This window comes from Lutra lutra, chromosome 16, assembly GCF_902655055.1.
Source record: "Lutra lutra chromosome 16, mLutLut1.2, whole genome shotgun sequence".
NCBI classification, from domain to species: Eukaryota; Metazoa; Chordata; class Mammalia; order Carnivora; family Mustelidae; genus Lutra; species Lutra lutra.
The window spans coordinates 6072745-6090952 of record NC_062293.1 but is presented as its reverse complement, the minus strand read 5'-3'; the positions used below and the strand labels follow the sequence as shown (position 1 = coordinate 6090952).

The following is an 18208-nucleotide window of genomic DNA, read 5'->3' as shown; positions in this document are numbered from 1 at the left end:
GGAGACCTTGCAAAAAAGACTGAGGAGGACGACCTAGGTGCTTGTCTGGCCCAAACCCCTTCTACCCTGATGTCCCACCCCAGGCAGTGGGTGCCCACCCTCAACTAGACAAGACCACCCTGGTTGATCCTCTTGACACGAACCCCACTATCATGGAGGGACCCAGAGCTGAGGCCCACGCTGAACAGCCCCCCTGAGCAGACCCTCGGGGGAACGCCAGACCCACCTCAGATAGATGACGCCCCACATGTAGGTGCGGAACCACATGGCCGTGCCTGAGTTGGCCTGGTACTTGCGGATGAGGATGGGGTGCGGCACAGGGAGCAGCCCCACCAGGGTGCCGTGCTGTAGGAACCTCAGGATCTCTGACTCATCCGTCAGGCCCCTGCCGGCAAGAGGGGGCGGTTGCCCGTGATGTGGGAAAACCCACGCTGAAAGCCGAGGGGAAGCGCGGCCTGTGCGCCCAGCCACACCCTGCCCAAGCCAGGGCTTGCCCCGCCCGCAGAGCCCACCTGGGGCTCCTGTCCGCCATCCCCAGCCCCCAGCCCCACCCTGGGCTCACTTGTCGATGCAGATCTTTTCCACCTGGGGAACCAGCACTTGGAGCAGCCTCATGATGGTCTGCAGCGGCAGCTTTGACTTCCAAGAGAGAACCTGAGGGAGCGAGGGGGCTTCCTGGGGCTGGGAAAGCAGCCCCCACGGACAGCGGGAGAGGCCTGACCTCTGACCAAGACCCACAGTCTCCCCACGGCAGGAAGTGTCCCCGCGCACCGCAGCAAGGGCCTGGCACAGGGCAGTGCCCACGAACAGTGACTGTCATTCACACTAAGAGCTGTGGCTTCTCACGAGGCATACACTATGTGCCAAAAACTGTCCCCTTGGAGCCTCACAATGGCGGGGCCAAACAGGACCTCTGGCCCCCTGGAAGGGCAATCAGTAGTGACCACAGGACACACACGAGGAAGTGGACAAGTGTCTTGGGGGAAGAAGCTGGAAAGGAAAGTTGAGTAAGAAAGCCAGCACCGTGGGCCGCTGAAGCTCACCCCTGCAGCAGAAGTCTGGGACAGTGTAGACCGGGGATGGGGGTGGGGTGGGAGGAGCAACGGGGCCAGAGAGGCCAAGGTCACCCAGCTGGAGTAACCCAGAACCTGGCTCCCAGGCCGGGTTTTGAATTTGGACACATTCCCATCTGAGCCTGGATAGAGCTGTTCCTGGGGCCAGAAGCCCCTGTCCGCCCCACCTCAGAGCCACCTGCCCGAGCCCTCACCCATTCCGATGTTGGGTTCCACTGCCCACTGGCTGATGTGCTGGATAGCCGCCGCTGCTCCCGCCATGCCTGGTCGGGCTCCTGGTCCCAGGGAAGGGATGGGAGTGAGGGGTGGAAGGAAGGGGTGCAGAGTGGGGACAGAGGCAGGAGGGGCAGCCTTGCTTCCCAGTCCCTCCCACAGCCTGGAATCCAGGAGGCAATGAAGCCTCCCTACTGGATCATGCCGGTGGGGGGCTCACTCCCAGCAGAGGGGACAGCCCAGCCCAGCACCCTTTGCCCTGGGCCCCAGGCCCTGCCCGACCCAGCCCAGCCCGATGACAGGTTTAGGGCCAGGGGCTGACTGGGCTGGTCGGGTAAAGGCCAGCTCCGCAGAGATAAGGCTGATGGATGAGGAGTCTGAAGGCCAAGTAAGCCTGGGACCAGTAAACAAGGGAGAGGTCCATGAAAACAGCCCCCCGCATGTCCTGGGCACAGGGTTCCTGCCCTCTGCTGCAGGTGACCCCGGAATGCCCTGGCCCCGCCCAATGGCAGAGGCCAGGGAAAAAGGGAAGTCCCAGTGTCACCCCACTGCAGGAGTCCCCATCGCCCACCTCCGTGGCTGGGCTGCCCTCTGCCGAGCTCTGCTGGGACATGGGCTCCAGGGATCGCAAGGTGCCATCCTCTGACACCTGGGACTTCTCCGTCAGCTTGTCAATGCCTGGGAGTGGGGGTGGGTGGATGTGAAGACACCTGCCACAGGGCCCTTCTGAGAAAGCACCTGCATTGGGCCCCATGAGGCCCCCTCTTTCTCCCACTCACTTTAGCCATGCCTGATCCCCCCGACATGCAGTTCTGAGGCCCAACCCCCCCCCCCCATACCCAGCACCAAACTAGCCTTCCTGGGCCTCCCAATATCCCCTCCCCATCCCCTCAGCTTCCCAACCCAGTCCATGCCCTTTGCCAGAGATGGGACGACATCCTAGAGACCCTGCCAGGGTGCCAACCATGCTGGCGTCCACACACACACGCCCCTGCCACCTGCCAGGCCAGACCTGGGGTGGCCACCAGGCTTGTCTTGAGAGTGCCAGGCTCAGCGGGGGCCGCAGGGCGGGAGCCCTCCATGGAGGCGCCCTCCTGTGAGCCAGTTCGAGACAAGGACTCAGGTGGCCGTCGGCGCCGCTGCAAGGCCTTGTGGATGGCAGGCGGGTCGGCGGGCAGGTTGGCCAGCTGGTGGAAGACGCTGCGCTTTCGGATGATGGCATAGACCAGGTTGGAGTTGCCTGTAAGGAGGGAGCATGCCACATTCGGGGAGGCCCCCTTGCCTCGTCCTCCACCTGGCAGGTTTCTGGGAAGGGGGAGTATGGAGGACGGGAGGGTGTCTAACTCCAGGCTGGAGAAGGGCTGGCACCTGGCGGTGTGTGCCACTGTGGCTACACTGCACTACCTCGTTGGAGAAGAGCTTCTGGGCAGAGCTCCCCGCATGCCGCTCCCCAGTACCTTCCAGAACCCCTCGCAACCTGGCACTCTAAGGGGTAACCCTGGGAAAGTGGGGCAGGCCCAGCACGTCAGAGTCCACACCAAGCCAGCTGTCCTGTACTTTGACTGTGTCCCTGAGCCAGGTCATCAGGGAGGAAGGACGACATGGCCCGTGCTCCACGGCCCACCCTGAATTCCCTCGACTCTGGGCCTTCGAGGCCCCACCCAGCAATCAGGTCCTGCTTCTCACCACACTGTCCTGCTTCCAGTTTAACATGTCACTCCCGGGCTCTTGCATAGGTTGCCCCCAGCGGCACCCCACAGTGCTTTTTCTACCTCACCATACCTCCATTCACCCCTCACAGATCAGTGAAAACATTATTTTGGAAATAATAGTAACTGCTAAGTCACCAGATACTGTGCTAAACGCTTCTTGTGGTTGACTACTTGTCCTCCCAACACCCTCGGACATAAGGACTCCAGGACTGTTAGAACTGTCTTCCAGGGGCGCCTGGGTGGCTCAGTGGGTTAAAGCCTCTGCCTTCGGCTCAGGTCATGGTCCCAGTGTCCTGGGATCGAGCCCCACGTCGGGCTCTGTGCTCTGCAGGGAGCCTACTTCCACCTCTCTCTCTCTGCCTGCCTCTCTGCCTACTTGTGATCTCTGTCTGTCAAATAAATAAATAAAATCTTTAAAAAAAAAAAAAAAAGAACTGTCTTCCAGCCGAAGACATTAAAACCTGGAGGCTATGTGCCCACCCACAGTCACAAAAGTGACAAGTGGCAAGGCCCTTATGACACCAGGCCGTGTGACACAGACAACACCCAGCAGGGTCCCACTGCCCTGAGCTTCCCTTTCATCTGATGTAAGGTGACCTTTCTGGGTGACCATCTGTTTAAAGCCTCCCTCCGGGCCTCCATCCCCAGCCGTGAGCTGCATGGGGCAGGGAGCACTCTGCTTTGCTCTCCCCTGTAGCCCCTGCCCCCAGCACTGGCTTGGTATGCAGCTGGTGCTCAATAAATGCATGTTGAATGAACAGGGGCCGACAGGGGCAGGGGAAGGCAGAGGGTTCTCCCCTCCTTAGACGGACCGGGAAGGTGTCCTTGCGCACGGCCCATCCCAAGTCCGGCCGCTGAGGCCCCACGGGGGCCCGGGCTGCCGCCTCACCGTCGAACTGGTACTGAATGATGTTGTTGAAGGCCTCCAGGAGGAAGAACACGAGGTGGTGGTTCTGGGCAGCGGAGAAGAGGAACCAGGTGGTGGAGAAGGCCTCCAGCAGGTGCAACAGCTTGTTGGCGGCTACCATGGACAGGCTCTTGAGGTAGGGGGACACTGCGGGGACGAGCCAGCTCACTCCTGGACCCAGCCATCCCCGCATGCCCTTGGCCTGAGCAGGACGTGGAGCTCCCGCTGCCAAGCCCTCCCTGTCCCTTGCCTAGAAAATCCCCCACAAAGCCCAGAAGACCCAGCCCTCGGAGGCTGAAGCCACACGGGCCACACTCTGTAGAGCTCCAGGAGGCCATGTGGACCCCCCACACCCTGTCCCTGCACCATGTGGAGAGCCACACTGTTCCCTGAGCCACTCACACATGGCATCTCACCCACTCCTCCCCATGCTTCTGAAAGGGGGCGCCGGAGCAGAGGGAACCAGCCCCATTTCATAGATGAGGAAACTGAGACTCGGGTTTGTAAACTTGCCCAGAGATCCCAGTTATAAAATGCACCGGGCAGGGAGACAAACTCCGGATCTTTAAGTCCTTCCGGAATATCAAACTGGAATTGCAATGCTCCACGCATCACCAGAAACTAATTTTTTTGGCAGAGCTTGGGAGGGGGAGTCCGAGAGATGAGACGTGTGGGGACAGCCTGAAGTCACATACAGATCTGGGCACTTCCTTGTCTCACTCTCCCTCCCTCACCAGGCTGGGACAGGGAGAAAAAAGCATCTTCTTGGGTTTTCTGGTTCACAAATGTGTTCTCAGTGCCAGGTACACTTAACCAGTGCTCAGTTAGAATGCGTGAGACGGGCCCAGCAAGCGAAGCAGGAAGGGAAGGCAGGGTTTTGGCCCCGGAGCTCACAGCGCAGCTAGAGCTCTGTCCCACCAACTCGGGAGTCCAAAGCACTCCCATCCAGAACCGTCCCCTCCACAGACGGCCACGCTGAAGCCATCCTACCTCAGCTCACGGCCCCCCACCTGGCTGAGCCCAGCAGGCCAGCCAGCCCGAGCCCCTCCCCTCGGAGGCAGCTGTCCCCAGTCCTTGCTGGAGGGTAGGGTGCACCCTGCCGCCCTCAGACCACACCGTCCAAACCTGCGATGTCCAACACAGTAGCCACGAGCCACTGGAGGCCACTCAACGCTTGAAACATAGCTAGTTCTAACTGAGATGTGCCGCGCACATGAGACACACAACATTTTGAAGACTGGGTGTCAAAAGAATATGAGATATCCCAGTAACTTTTACGGGGCTTATAGGTTGATATGGTATTTTGGATGGTGTGAAATACATAAAATATATTATAAAATGATTGTCACTCCTTCCTTCCTCCCTCTCTCCCTTTCCTCCTCCCTCCCTTTCTTCCCTCCTCCCTCCCTTCCTTCCTTCCAACACGGCTACTAGAACATTGACCAGTGCAACGTGGCTGCCATCGCTCCGCTATGGGTCTGGCTACCGGACTGGGCTGCTTGAACCGCGGCAGGCAGGCCTGTGGCCTGGCGCCACCTGGTGGTGATCGCGGGGAAGGCGGGCTCCCAGCGCCCCTACCGTTGACCACGATGGTGAGCAGGCAGTCGAACAGGGGCTGCAGCCGCTGGTGACCGCTGGTGATGATCTTGTGGAACACCTGTGCCAGGAGGCAGAGGGGAGGCCATGGGGTCCCCTCTACCTCCAGACTCAGCCAAAAGGATGCCCCCCATGCCCCCAGGTCCTGGCGGAGGGAGCGTCCTCACCACAATAAGCAGGTCCGCGTGGGTACCGGTGAAGACCGGGATGTCCATGGGCACGCGCACCGAGTAGGGCTTGTTCAGCCGCACCCCGAAGTTCCGCTCCCCGCTCAGAAGCAACAGGATGAAGACTCCGATGTGCATCAGGCCTACCCGGGCTGCAGCATGGGGTACAGAAGTCAACACACGGGGCGGGGCGGGGGGGGGGGGGCTCTGTAGGAAGGACTGCGGGGCAGGGACCCAACTCAGCAGCACTGGAAGAAGCCCCGCCCCGAGCCTCAGCTCCTGGGAGGCAGCGCAGACTGGCCAGACCCGCCCCTCTACAGGGAAGCCCCCGGGATCTTACGCCAACCCCAGCCTTACAATGATCCGCTCGGGCATCATTGAGGAAGTAGAGGATGGGGACCAGGATGTCCAGCACATCACTGCTCTTGAGCACAAAGAAGAGGAATTTCTGGAGGGAGGGAGTGAACGGGTGGGCAGGGTCAGAGGGGAGACCCCTCTGCCCCACCGTCTCCCCATCCTGGGAGCCTTCCCAGAGGCTGTCCCCCTCCTGGGCTAGCCAGAGTAGCCGCTCCCCACCGCAGGGCACACCACGGCCCACTAGGCTGGCAGCCCACCTTATTGAAGTCGCAGAGCTTCCAAAAGAGGACTAGCAGCTCCTGGTGGAACTGGATCTTCTTGGTGGAGTTGGGCAGGTAGGTCTGGAGCAGGGGGTTGGAGAGCAGCCGGGCTATGCCCTTGAGGATGAACTGGAAGTCCTGAGTCGGGGACAGCAGGGATCTGTCTGGTCCAGCTCCCTCACAAACGCCTCCTTACTCCCCCCCAAGCCTGGTCCCACCTCTAGAGCCTGAAAGGCCCAGCTTCTGTCATCAGTAGTTGTCCTGAGAAGCCCCCTCAGGAAGCTGAGTCCAGGGCAGGTCTGGAGGGAACCCCCACCCCTTCCCCAGACCACAGGCTCCCCCATGTTTTAGCAAGGCTGCTCCTAGGGACGCCCCCACACCCACACCCCGAACCGGCCCCTGCCCACCTGGACTGCGTGTGGGCAGATGCCATCCCCCCACCCTCCCCATCACCCTGTCACACCAGAGGCACACTCTATGACTCTCAAAGAGCTTTTCACTTACTAAGCACCTCCTACAACAAGAAGAGGAAGCAGTTGCTGTCCCCATGTTACAGCAGCAGAAGCCAGAGTTCTGGGAGCCCAAGAACCTCCCCCAAGGTCACAAGACACAATCTCAGCTCTGCCTGGCCTCTAAGTGCACTATCCTTCCCCCCACCAAAACCTGACATCAGAGCCGCCTCCTCCTGGAAGCCTGCCCAGTTGTCCCCACCCAGTTGAGGCCATTAGCCCTTTTCTGCATCTCAAAACCCTCAAAATTCTGCCATCACTATTTCACTTGGGGCGTCAAGTCCATGGGGACCATGGTTCCTTCCCATAGGGGCCAGGACTCCCCCAACCCCATCTCATCTCCACCCCCTCAGTCCCCTGCAAGGCCATAACCATTGTAGCAGGTGGGCATTGAGAACCCACTGGGGCAAAAGCAGGGTTCCACTCACCTCCTCCCGATGGATGCGGGACAGGTAGTTTACAAACAGGTTTTCGGGTCCTGGAGGCTGCCGAGGGTGGAGCCTGGGATAAGCAGGTGGCTTCACCCCTTGCCTCTACCTTGGGCCTAGGTGGTGGCAGCAGTGCCCCCTCGGACATCCCCAGGCTACCACGAGGTGCCCACTGGGTATCCCTTGCCCAGCTCTGCTAAGGAGAGTGCCCAGAGCCTGGTGGGGCCAGCTGCCCTCCCCGCCGCTCCCATCCTTACATCCGTGTCATCCATGGCAGTGCCTGTCGTGGTGCCGTCCACGGTAGGGCTGGTGCTGGTGGCACTGTCGTGGTCCAAGGTGACAATGAGCACCTGGGCCGCCTCCTCCACCAGGGGTTCCCGGTAGTCGGAGAAGAGCAGGTGGTTGTAGGGGATCCCGTAGCCCACAGGGTCATAGGCACACACGGTGTTGAGGAGGGAGGTAAACAGGGGGAGGGCGTGTCTGCAGTAGAAGAGGAACAAGGCTATGGAGACCACCCCCCAGGGGCCACCCCCTCCCTTGACAAGGGTTCAGTGCTAGCCCCAGGCTGGGGGACAGAGAGCAGAACCAGGCTCATCCCTCCCTGAGGAAAAGAGACCTCTCCTTGTCCTGGCCTCCCTCCAGGACCCAGGCCAGGCTAGGCCAGGGGCAGAGGAATTTATACCAAGAGCGGGGCAGCCAGTTATGGGGGAAATCATGTGCATGCCCCTTAGATTTTCCCACAAGGGCTAAAGCCTATTAAAAACAAATTACAAGAGGCGCCTGGGTGGCTCAGTGGGTTAAAGCCTCTGCCTTCGGCTCAGGTCATGATCCCAGGGCCCTGGGATCGAGCCCCACATCAGGCTCTCTGCTCAGCGGGGAGCCTGCTTCCTCCTCTCTCTCTGCCTGCCTCTCTGCCTACTTGTGATCTCTGTCTGTCAAATAAATAAATAAAATTAAAAAAAAAAAACAAATTATAAGACTATGTTTAGAGCAGTTTTAGGTTCACAGCAAATATCATGAGGAAGGAACAGAGACTGCCCCGTGCCCCCCACCCCCTCCCATGCACAGTCTCCCTCACTACTGACATCCCACAGTAGAGTGGCTCATGTTATAATCAACGGACCTACACGGACCCATAATTTACATTAGGGTCCACTGTGGTCTCTGAGGGGCAGGGGTACCCTCCCCCGGGGCTTCAAAGCAGGGGGCTGGAGTCCCCCAGGGAGGGGGGCTTCCCCTCGGGGAGCAGAGCACGTGCTGGATCACCCAGTTCCCAGGCCAGAGATTGACATCATTCTGAGATCTGTAAGATGTCAGGGTTCAAGCTCCTTATCTTACAGGCAAGGAAACTGAGACCTGAAGAGGTTAAGTGAGTGGCAAAGCATGGCCATTTGCCTGATAATGCTGGTGAGAGGAAAAAAAAAAAAAACCAAAACCCTGGCCAGCTTTGGATTGTGGCTGGAGGAGGGAGTCTCCTCACTTCCCTTCTCTTCTTTGGCGTGGGGAGGCAGGAGTTGGGCAGAAGGCCAGCGAAACCTGAAGGACATGGCATGCCATGCAGGAAGGAAGAAGCTGAGCCATGACCGTGGCAGGGCGGGGGGCAGGGGGGCGGTGTGTACTAATTCCCGTGCCTGCCGCAGGGCCTTGGGCACAGCTGCTGTTGTAGGGCTGGAGCACCTGTAGGTGCTTTACACACTCAGTCCCGCCCTGTGACACCCCCCCCAGAGCCCAGAAGCGCCCCCGTGTGAGCCAGGCTTCCCCACCCTCCAGGGTGTTCCTTCTGCCCTCTCCCCACCCACTCTCTATGCAGCCCTGCCCCAGACAAGCCTCATGGAGCCCCTGAGAGCTTGCAAGGAGGCTGGTCTGAACCGAGATGGGTTGTGATTGTAAAACTATACTACGGATTTTGAAAATTTCGCATGAAAAGGGAATGTAAAACCTCTCCGTAATTTTGCATCTCGAGTACATGTTAAATACTAGTATTTGCTGTATATTGGGTTAAGTGAAATGTTAAAATGAATTTCACCTGTTTCTTTTTTACTTTTCTCATGTCACCACTAGAAATGTTCAACTTCTGTTGACATCAGCATATGTGGTTTCCATTATATTTCTGCTGGACAGCACAGCTCTGGATGGAGGACCCAGGTACTGGCCGGTCACCTAGGGCTTCCTCCAGGGGGACACTGGACCCGCGGGCATAACGAGGGCTGTTAAGTTACAAGCCATCACCACCAGGGGGCACCACCTCCCCCTCAACTAAGACTCCAGGAAGGTGAGCGACTTCTGAAGAAGGAGACTCCTGAAGAAGGAGAAGAATGGAAAGAAAGGCCAGGGGCCCCTCACCTGTTCTCCGTGGAACAAAAGAACTGCACCCACGGGTTGGTGCTGCCACTGTCCGGAGCTGGGGGCAGGTACATGGCCTCAGAGAAGCATGTCAGCAGCAGTTTCAACAGCTCCATCCTTGGGGGGTAGGGTATGGCAGGGGGTTCAGTACCTGAAGATCTCCATTCTTCTCTAGGAGGGCGTGCCCACCCTGCCTAGCTCCAGCACAAGTCCATGAAACAAAATGACCCCATTTTCTCCCTGTCAGGCTGCTGCAGGGTCACGACTAGATAGGGTCTCCTCGAAGGACCCCATGCATGGTTCCCTCTCTGAGCCAGGGAGTCGGGGCGGGGGGCAGGCCTGGAGTCCAGCTACACTGTGGGCTCTGGGTCCAAGCAAAACTCACCGGTTCAGGTCATGGATGTAGTTGGGCTGAGGGGAGTGAGCAAAGCCCACACCAGCCTCCCAGATGTATTCACAGCTGTCCAGGGAGTGGACGTCCTCCGCTGAGTCCTGGGGACACGGTTCAGGGGCGATCAGGCTGGGGGTGGCCGACCCAAGTCCCCCCACCGTCGTCCCTGGGGGCAGAGACCCTCATATTCCCCTAAAGACAAATTATCAAAATGTCCCTGGTGATAATGCATGAGGGAAGAAATGAATGTTCTCAACCTCTTGAAAGCTAATTTTTCTTCTCTGGTTCTTTTATTTGCTCAGTCCAGCTTGGGGCAGGGAGAGATAGAGAGGGAGGGGAATGGAATTGGGTGCACCTGGTGGTATGTGGGGGTGGGAGGGCAGAGAACACTGAAGGTCAAGTCCATGGGCCCATAGGAAGTGAGCAGGCCAGACCTCCTGGGTCCAAGCCCCACCCCCACCCCCCACTGCCCAGGCGAGGACAATGGGTGCTTGTGCTCAGGCTCCCGGATAGAGGGGGTAGAGCCAGGCACCAGCTGGCTCCTCTCCAGCTGTGCCATTCACCGGCCCCTTCCCAGACCTGCCCAGCTCTTCGGGGGCAGCCCCTGCCCCCATGGGGTCCTGCCCAAGGGAACTTCAACCCCTAACCCAGGACCAAAGCCCTCCCAGCCTAAAGGTGGAGATCAAGGGCTCTCACCACAGTGCTCCTTCGGTGGCTCTGGACAGTGAAATCTGGACAGAAGAGGAGGTCGGCAATGGCCAGGAGCAGGGACTCAGCAAGGGGCCGGGCGTTCTCGTCATCATCGTCTCCCTGCTCAGGATATAGCACAGGCCGCCTCAGTGGTCACTGGCCAAGGAGAAGTGGCCCCAGGACTTGGGAGTTGGAAGGGGGTTGGATCTGGGCCCAGGCAGGCCCTCATGGGCAGAGGGATGAAGGAAGACACAGAAGGAAAAGGAAGTAGATTCCCAACCACCCCAAACCTCCTAAGGCAGAAGAGGGCTGGGGCCCAGGAAGAAACCTCCCCACGGGCTGGAAGGAGCCAGGCCAGGTCCCGAAAACTCTAGAGCCTCGGGCCTGCTGGGAATCACTGGGGTCCTACCCTCGCCCAGTTGCCTGGAGATAAACCGAGGGAGGGGAAGGGTGGGGAGGGAGAGTGCCCAGCTGCCCTGCCCCCGTGTCTGCCCAGCTGAAGGGGCAGACACCCATGTGGGAGACGCCTTGGCCGCAACCCCCATTCCCCTTCCCCTGTACTTCCCAAACCCCACAAGAGATTTGGAGGAATGTGACGGGCCCTGAACGGGTTCCCTCCGTCTCGCCACATCCTTCCCACCCAGCCCCACAGCCAGGCCCACAGACCCCTGCTCGTCCTGCTCCGGGCACTGTGGACCAGAAGAAGCCCCTCCAGTCAGGGTCCTCGAAGATGTAGGGCAGCACTCGGGTAAGAAGCCGGCTGCAGTTCAGGACAATCTGCTTCTCCTTCTCCGAATGGCAGCCGCTCTCGGCTCCCTGCACCAGCTTCTCCACGGCCTGTGGGGACAGGGCGGGGAGCGGGGACATCGCGCTTGTTGCCAGGATGGGCGCCCCAGGCTTCAGAGGGGGAGAGGCAGGCAGGGTCAGCCAGCCCAGGGGGATGGGAAGTGGGTCAGAGAGCAGCCTAGGGCATCCCCCCGCCCCCGAGAGCCCAGCCCACCTGTCAGAGTCTGTTTCCTTGTCTCTGGTGACATGAACTGCGCCCCACCGCACAGGGTGAGCTGAGGGTGCTGACGTGCGGAAGCCCTCGCAGAGGGTGGCTGCCAGGATCTCCCCCCCGCCAGAGCCCGGCCAGTGGGGACAAGTGGGTACAGCCAGGGGACTGCCCAGACCTGGACAGGTGGGCTGTCATGGCAGCCTGCTCTCGGGGTCCGCAGGGCTGAGCTGGCTTCAGGGGGAGGGTGGGAAACGACTCCACAGGGAGCAGCCGCCAGGGGCCGAGTGCCTTACGCTCACCTTGTAGCACAGAGTGGCCAGATTGGAGGGTGACTCCTCCCGCACGGCCCGGATCTCTGCCGCAGGCACCAGCGCGAAGACGTCCTGCACTGAGGTGGCCGTGTCTGCCCAGAACTGGTCCCAAAAGGCATCATCGGTGGCTTCCACAGGCTGGGGGAGGGGAGCCGTGTGTCCAGAGTTGTTATATAATCCCTCTCTAACAGGCCCACAGTTTGCCCAGTCTGTAGATAAAGGAGCCCTAAAAGGGAAGGCACAGCCCCCCTATTCCATCCCTGCTGGCGCACAGGGGCCCTCCTATGGCGGGGGGGACAGTCTTCAACCTTTGTGAGTCTCTGCTGGTAGAGGCAGGCAGGAGACACTTGGCACAGATGTCAAAGGTCGGCCAACCACTGAGTTCAGCAGCCAAAGCCTAACTCAGTCCCCAAGGGACGGGGTAAGTCAGCATCCTCCTCTGGCCAGGCCTCCCCACCCGGGGACCCCCCCCCCCAGGCCATGCTGCTAGGTCAAGTGCCTGGGGGCCAGACCCAGGTTTTGCTCCTCCCCAAAGGAAGAAGACGAGGGGATGTGTGCTCATTTCACCTAAGCCCACCCTCACCGTCCCCCCTCGCCCCAGCTTCCACCCTCTCCCTGCACACCCAACAGGTGCCCGAGCTAAAGGAGCCAACCCCCTCGGCTCTCTGACTGCACCTGCTCCCCCGGGAGCCCACTGCCAGTGCTGCTGTTCAGGCCACTCTTGCCAAGGCCCCACCTCCAAATTTACGTCCTCAAACCTGCATCCACACCGCCTCCAGCCCGTGTTCGAGGCACAGCACCAAAGGCACTGTTCCCTTTACAAAGACCATCGGGACTCCCCTGCTGCCTGCAGGATTGGGCCCGACTGGCAGCCAAGATCTTATCTAACATGTTTACACGCACGCACACATGTGCGCACATGTATGCACACATACACACTGCTCGTGGGAACATGCACACCTATGTTTGCTATCCCTGCAACACAACGCTGTCGTCACTTCTCTTCGCCTTTGCTTGGACTGTCCCCTCTTCCTTGCAGGCCCATCCTTCTAATGCATTCCCAAGTCCCACCGGTCTTTTGGAGACCATACGCCGTATGCACACTTGTGCCTTTTGAATCATACGGACAGTCGCATAGGGAGCCGGTTTGAATCATAAGCTCCACTTCAAGACATCCTTCCTAAGGAAATGACCAGAGATGTGCACATAGAAGGAGGTTCGCTGATGTGTTGTTGTCGATAATAGCAAGAAGCTGGAAGGAATCCAAATAACCAGAAAGCAGGGAACACTCAAAAAGTTAGGGCCCGGGGCGCCTGAGTGGCTCAGTGGGTTAAAGCCTCTGCCTTCGGCTCAGGTCATGATCCCAGGGCCCTGGGATCGAGCCCTGCATCGGGCTCTCTGCTTGGCAGGGAGCCTGCTTCCCGCTCCCTCTCTGCCTGCCTCTCTGCCTACTTGTGATCTCTGCCTGTCAAATAAATAAATAAAATCTTTAAAAAAAAAAAGTTAGGGCCCTTTCATAGACTAGAATATTATGCAAACACCAGCGCCATGTTGCCAAAGACTACTGATGAATGAAGAACGATCACAGTACAACCCTGGGTGAAAAAGATAAACTATAACACGAACTACACGATGGTCACGATCTTTGCTAAATTATATGGTCATAAAAGCCTGAATGAAAACGACAGAATGCTCACAGAGATTATCTCTCTGGGTGGGTTTTATTTTTTTACTTGTATTTTTTTGCAAACACATATATTACTATTTTTTTTAATACAAATTGAACTAGATGCCAAGTACTGCCTTTAAGATTTTTTCTTTTTATTTGAGAGACAGAGATACACAAGTAGGCAGAGAGGCAGGCAGAGAGAGAGGGGAAAGCAGGCTCCCCGCTGAGGAGAGAGCCCGATGCGGGGCTCGATCCCAGGGCCCTGGGATCATGACCTGAGCCGAAGGCAGAGGCTTTAACCCACTGAGCCACCCAGGCGCCCCATATTACTATTTTTTTAAAGATTTTATTTATTTATTTGACAGACGGAGATCACAAGTAGTCAGAGAAGCAGGCAGAGAGAGAGAGGAGGAAGCAGGTTCCCTGCTGAGCAGAGAGCCTGATAGCAGAGCTCTATCCCAGGACCCTGGGATCACGACCTGAGCCGAAGGCAACCCACTGAGCCACCCAGGTGCCCCTATTAACTATTTTTTCCTTTTGAATGTTCACCTGCTAAGAGGCCAGGGTGTCCAGGGCACTCTTCCAAACAGCAGCCCCGCAGGAGACCCCTGGTCTCCATCAACCTGGCCTTCTCCCTTCTCTGGAAAGATCATACAGGCACTGCTTCCCACAAATCCACACACAGGATACTCTGACTATCATAAAAACATATACATATATATAGTGTTTGAGAATAACTCTGCTCTGGGGCGCCTGGGTGGCTCAGCCGGCTAAGTGTCTGCCTTCGGCTCAGGTCATGATCCCAGAATCCTGGGCTCCTTGCTCGGTGGGGAGCCTGCTTCTCCCTCTCCCTCTGCTTGCTGCTCCCCTTGCTTGTGCTCTATCAAATAAATAAATAAAATCTTAAATAATAATAATAATAATAAATGTTCTCTGAAGCCCCTTCTTCCCAGAATTCTCCCAGATCTCTGGACTGACAGGCTTGTTCCCACCCTGGAACCCTGCTCCCCAACCTCAGTCACTCATCCAAGGCCCTGACTCCAGGGGTCTCAACGCACTTGCCTTGAGGCCCCAGTACCCCACCGGCCCTTCTTCCCTGACCCTGCAGCTGGGGCCGATGGCAGATGCACAGCCAATATTTGTTCAGGGAAAGGCTGTCATTAGTCCCAGAGATCCCTTCAACCCAGTCACTGGGCAGACCTGAGCACCAGTGGGGCTGTCCAAACTCAGGACTGGCTTTGAAAGCCTCACCAAGGTCCAGGTGTAACCTCGCCCACTCTCCAAGCAATGCCCCCACTTCAAGCTACAGGATAGCAAGTGGCCATGTCCCGCAGGACAGACCTAGTACCACGGCCTGCTGGGTCCCCGAACTGGTAGAGCAAGTTAGCTGGAGAGAAGAACAAAGGCCAAAGGAGGGGCCTAGGGCTAGGGTTTGCTGGCCTCAGCCAAGGCAGCCCTCTAACAGTCCCTGGGGTCAAGGGGTACCATCCCCCAGTGTGGGTGGCCAGGACTGAGGTGGAGAAGGACATCCTAGAAAACCTGGGGTCATCTCTGGGAAACTCCCCATCTCTGACAATTTCCCCCACTTCCTGGTAGCCCCTACCTGCTTAAAGGGGCAGAAACTCATCTGAGCACCAGTGGACTTGACCTCTGACCTAGTTCATCAGGCAAGTGTCACCTAGGGACCAAATTCCAAACGAGGAGAGAGACTTAAAAGGAGACTTAGGAGGCCCCAGGCTAGCCCAGCTGAGAAGCCAGAGGACAGTCTCAGCACTCCAGCTCTCACTATGGCCCAGATGCTTCAGCCTGGTGCCCGTCACCTGGCTATCCCAGGCTGGTCTGATGCTGCAGGTGTTAGCCAGGGTCACTGGAGCCCCTTGGGCTTCTGAGGGGAGAAACATGGCTCAGCTCCTGTCCCAGGTACCCAAGCTGGACCCCATACAACCCAAAGAAGCTTTTAAAATCCAAGCCAGTTTGTTTGAAAAGAGTATTTCTGCTGCAGATGTGATGACCCATGCTGCCAGGGCACAGGGACTGAGCTACTCAGGTGGGAAAACATATTCTTACCCAAGCTTTACCAGCACCTGCTCGGGCCAGACCCCCCCACACACACCAGCTTGGGAGTCCAGCTGTATCTTTTGAACTTTCTGGGGGGTGAGGGGGAGCAAAGGACCATAGTGCTCTTGCCTGCTGAGGGTGAACTGTTCAGGAGGTCCGTGTCACCACAGCATTCCCCCCCCACACACACACACGTGCACACATGTAACACAGACCCACCAGGTCTCACCCCATCTACAGCAGAGAGTCTCCAAAAAAGGCAGGATCTAAGAGAGGGTCCCACCCACCCCAGGGAAGGTCCAGGAAGCAGCCCAAACAGCTCAGCCTCAGGACCAGGGTCAGGCCTAGCCCAGGGCAGGAAGAAAACAGGATGCAGCGCAGGAAGGCAGGGCAGGCCCAGCAGCAGTGGCTCATGCCCAGGCCACAGGAAAAGGTTCTGGGTCCACTTGTCTGCTGCCCAGAACAAACATCTGTTTTCATGGCATAGCCCCTAAGGGTCTGAGACTGGAGGACACCCTGTGGACAGCTGGCCTGAATCCCCTTGGAGACACTGAGTGGCAAGGTTTGGAAAGACCGTCTGGGATCTGTTCTTCCTCTGCGGTCCAAGCCAGGTCACTACACAGGACAGAGGCTTGAGGGTTCCCTGCAGCCAGCCTGGTTCTCTTCCCACCTGCAGGGCTCCTGAGGTCTCTGGAGAGAGATCCAGCCTGGTATCTGGTTCCTGTCCTCAGCTGGGAAACAGGACAGCACCATCTCAGTCACCTCCATAACAGGCCTGCAGCCAGGAAAGCCGGAGGCACACTGCATTTTGGGGAGAAGGCCAGTGCAGGTAGGAATCTAGTCCACCCAGATCCTTTGGGACCCAGCTGAGCTAGTCCTGCTGGGCTGGCCAAAAGGACCCTGCCCGCAGAGCCAACAACCCATAGTTCATGCCTCCAATGTGTTTCCTTCCCCAGGTAGGTAAACATGGGAGCCTCCCTCCTGCCTCTCCCTGTGGCCTCACATTGAGGCGCTGGCCCACCTGCCACCCACAGACCTAGAAGCCCCATCCCAAAAGAGCCAAGTGCTAGAACTAACCAGGAACCATGAAGAAAGTGGCGAGAAGCAAAGTCTGGTTTCTGTCAAACACCTCTTACTGGGGATTGGACTCTCCAGAGGCTTGGGCATTTGCCAGGCCCCTGACCTTTCTCTCGTGGGAACAAGAGAGAGTAGGACCAGAGATCTGGCCTCTGGAGCTGCGATCAGCTGGCTGTGAGAAGATGGACCCCTCCATCCCACTCTAACTGCCCTGGGGGTAAGGGTAAGAGGAAAGTCCCAGAGGGCAGCAGGTCCTGACTCCCTTGAAAGTGGGGGACCTGGAGAGTCAGGGCTGGGCGACTCTGTGGCCAGAGCAGTGTAGTTCAAGGGGTAAGGACAGAAGGGGTAGGCAGGGAAGGAGATGGGTCCTGTGTGTTGGGGGCAAAGAGGTGGCCTCTGTGCCACTCGTGAACTCGGGGGAGTGTACTGGCTGAAAGACACCCCCAGACCCCAGCACCAGCCAGTCAAAGACAACCTGGAGGGTTCTCAGCCCTGACCCAGAGAACAGAGGGTACCTGAAAACACAGCCATCCCCACTGCTGGGCCTCAGAGGAGGAGCCCTCTGGAGGGTGGTCCCCAGCTGGGAAACTGACTCCACGGGCCTGGGAACAGTTCCCTTTGCTAGGCTGCAGCGCCGCTCGCCACTCTGCATGTTCTCAGGAAGACCTCGGCCTTCCCTGGCTGTGGCCATCGACCTGGGCCCAGCGAGGCCGCTGCCACCGCGCACCAGCTGTTTCCCCGACCCGGTAGGCGCCGGCCCGGCTTTGTTTGCATTGAATCAGCCGGGTCTGTGCGTCCAGGAATCGCGGGCACCGAGGGCCAGGGAGGGGAGCGGGGAGCAGGGAGCGGGGTGGGTGGGTGGGGGCGCGAGTGGGGGTGAGGCTGAAGATGCGGAGCTGGAGAGGCGGGAGCGGGGGAGAGGTGGGGGGGGGAGGCGGCGGGACAGGTGGCGGACAGCAGCGATGCAGGCTCAGGGAGTAGGCACACGTCAGCCTAAGGTGGCAGCAGCGGCTGCGGGCAGAGAGATATTCCCGGTAGAGGAGGCAGAGGGTGAGGGGCTAGGGTTAGGGGATGAAGCCCTAGGGTACAGGCCAACGGGTCCCGCTCCGGCCCTAGCTTCAGCGTCACCCTGCAGGCCAGTTGGTCCCCCATCTCTTCACCAGCCAAGTTCGCACAGCCCCCCACCCCCCGGCCCTACCCAGTCCCCAACCCCGCAGGTGGATGGGGAGGCCAGGGCCCCGGTCGCACCTGCGTCTTGGTGGTGAGCTGGATCACCGCCTTTCGGAAATTCAGCTTAGAGTCGGCCGACCCCATAGCGCTGGAGCCCGCTCCGGCCCGGCCCCGGCCCCGGCTCCGGTTCCAGCTCCAGCTCCACGGCCCCCTCTGCTCTCGCAGAAGAGGAGCGGCACACCCCGCCTGCTGGCTCGGCGTCGGCCCCGCCCCCGCGGGG

At 58.8% G+C, this 18208-nt stretch overlaps 1 protein-coding gene across 2 annotated transcripts in view; it reads right to left on the bottom strand.

The window, feature by feature from the left end:
* HID1 (HID1 domain containing) overlaps positions 1 to 18208 on the bottom strand; it is a 25040-nt gene extending 6832 nt beyond the window's left edge. For both annotated transcript variants that reach the window (XR_007123353.1, XM_047707025.1), the window contains exons 1-18: positions 18007 to 18208; positions 11943 to 12092; positions 11313 to 11483; positions 10653 to 10766; positions 9951 to 10057; positions 9566 to 9682; positions 7480 to 7702; positions 7223 to 7279; positions 6283 to 6423; positions 6026 to 6116; positions 5669 to 5820; positions 5484 to 5562; positions 3888 to 4052; positions 2299 to 2526; positions 1858 to 1964; positions 1268 to 1348; positions 563 to 654; positions 227 to 385 (exon numbers count right to left, since the gene is read on the bottom strand). Coding sequence is in view for 1 of the 2 variants with exons in the window: in XM_047707025.1 (XP_047562981.1) it covers positions 227 to 385; positions 563 to 654; positions 1268 to 1348; positions 1858 to 1964; positions 2299 to 2526; positions 3888 to 4052; positions 5484 to 5562; positions 5669 to 5820; positions 6026 to 6116; positions 6283 to 6423; positions 7223 to 7279; positions 7480 to 7702; positions 9566 to 9682; positions 9951 to 10057; positions 10653 to 10766; positions 11313 to 11483; positions 11943 to 12092; positions 18007 to 18072 (2300 nt within the window). In the remaining variant the exon portion in view is untranslated. The remainder of the gene's footprint in view (positions 1 to 226; positions 386 to 562; positions 655 to 1267; positions 1349 to 1857; positions 1965 to 2298; positions 2527 to 3887; positions 4053 to 5483; positions 5563 to 5668; positions 5821 to 6025; positions 6117 to 6282; positions 6424 to 7222; positions 7280 to 7479; positions 7703 to 9565; positions 9683 to 9950; positions 10058 to 10652; positions 10767 to 11312; positions 11484 to 11942; positions 12093 to 18006) is intronic.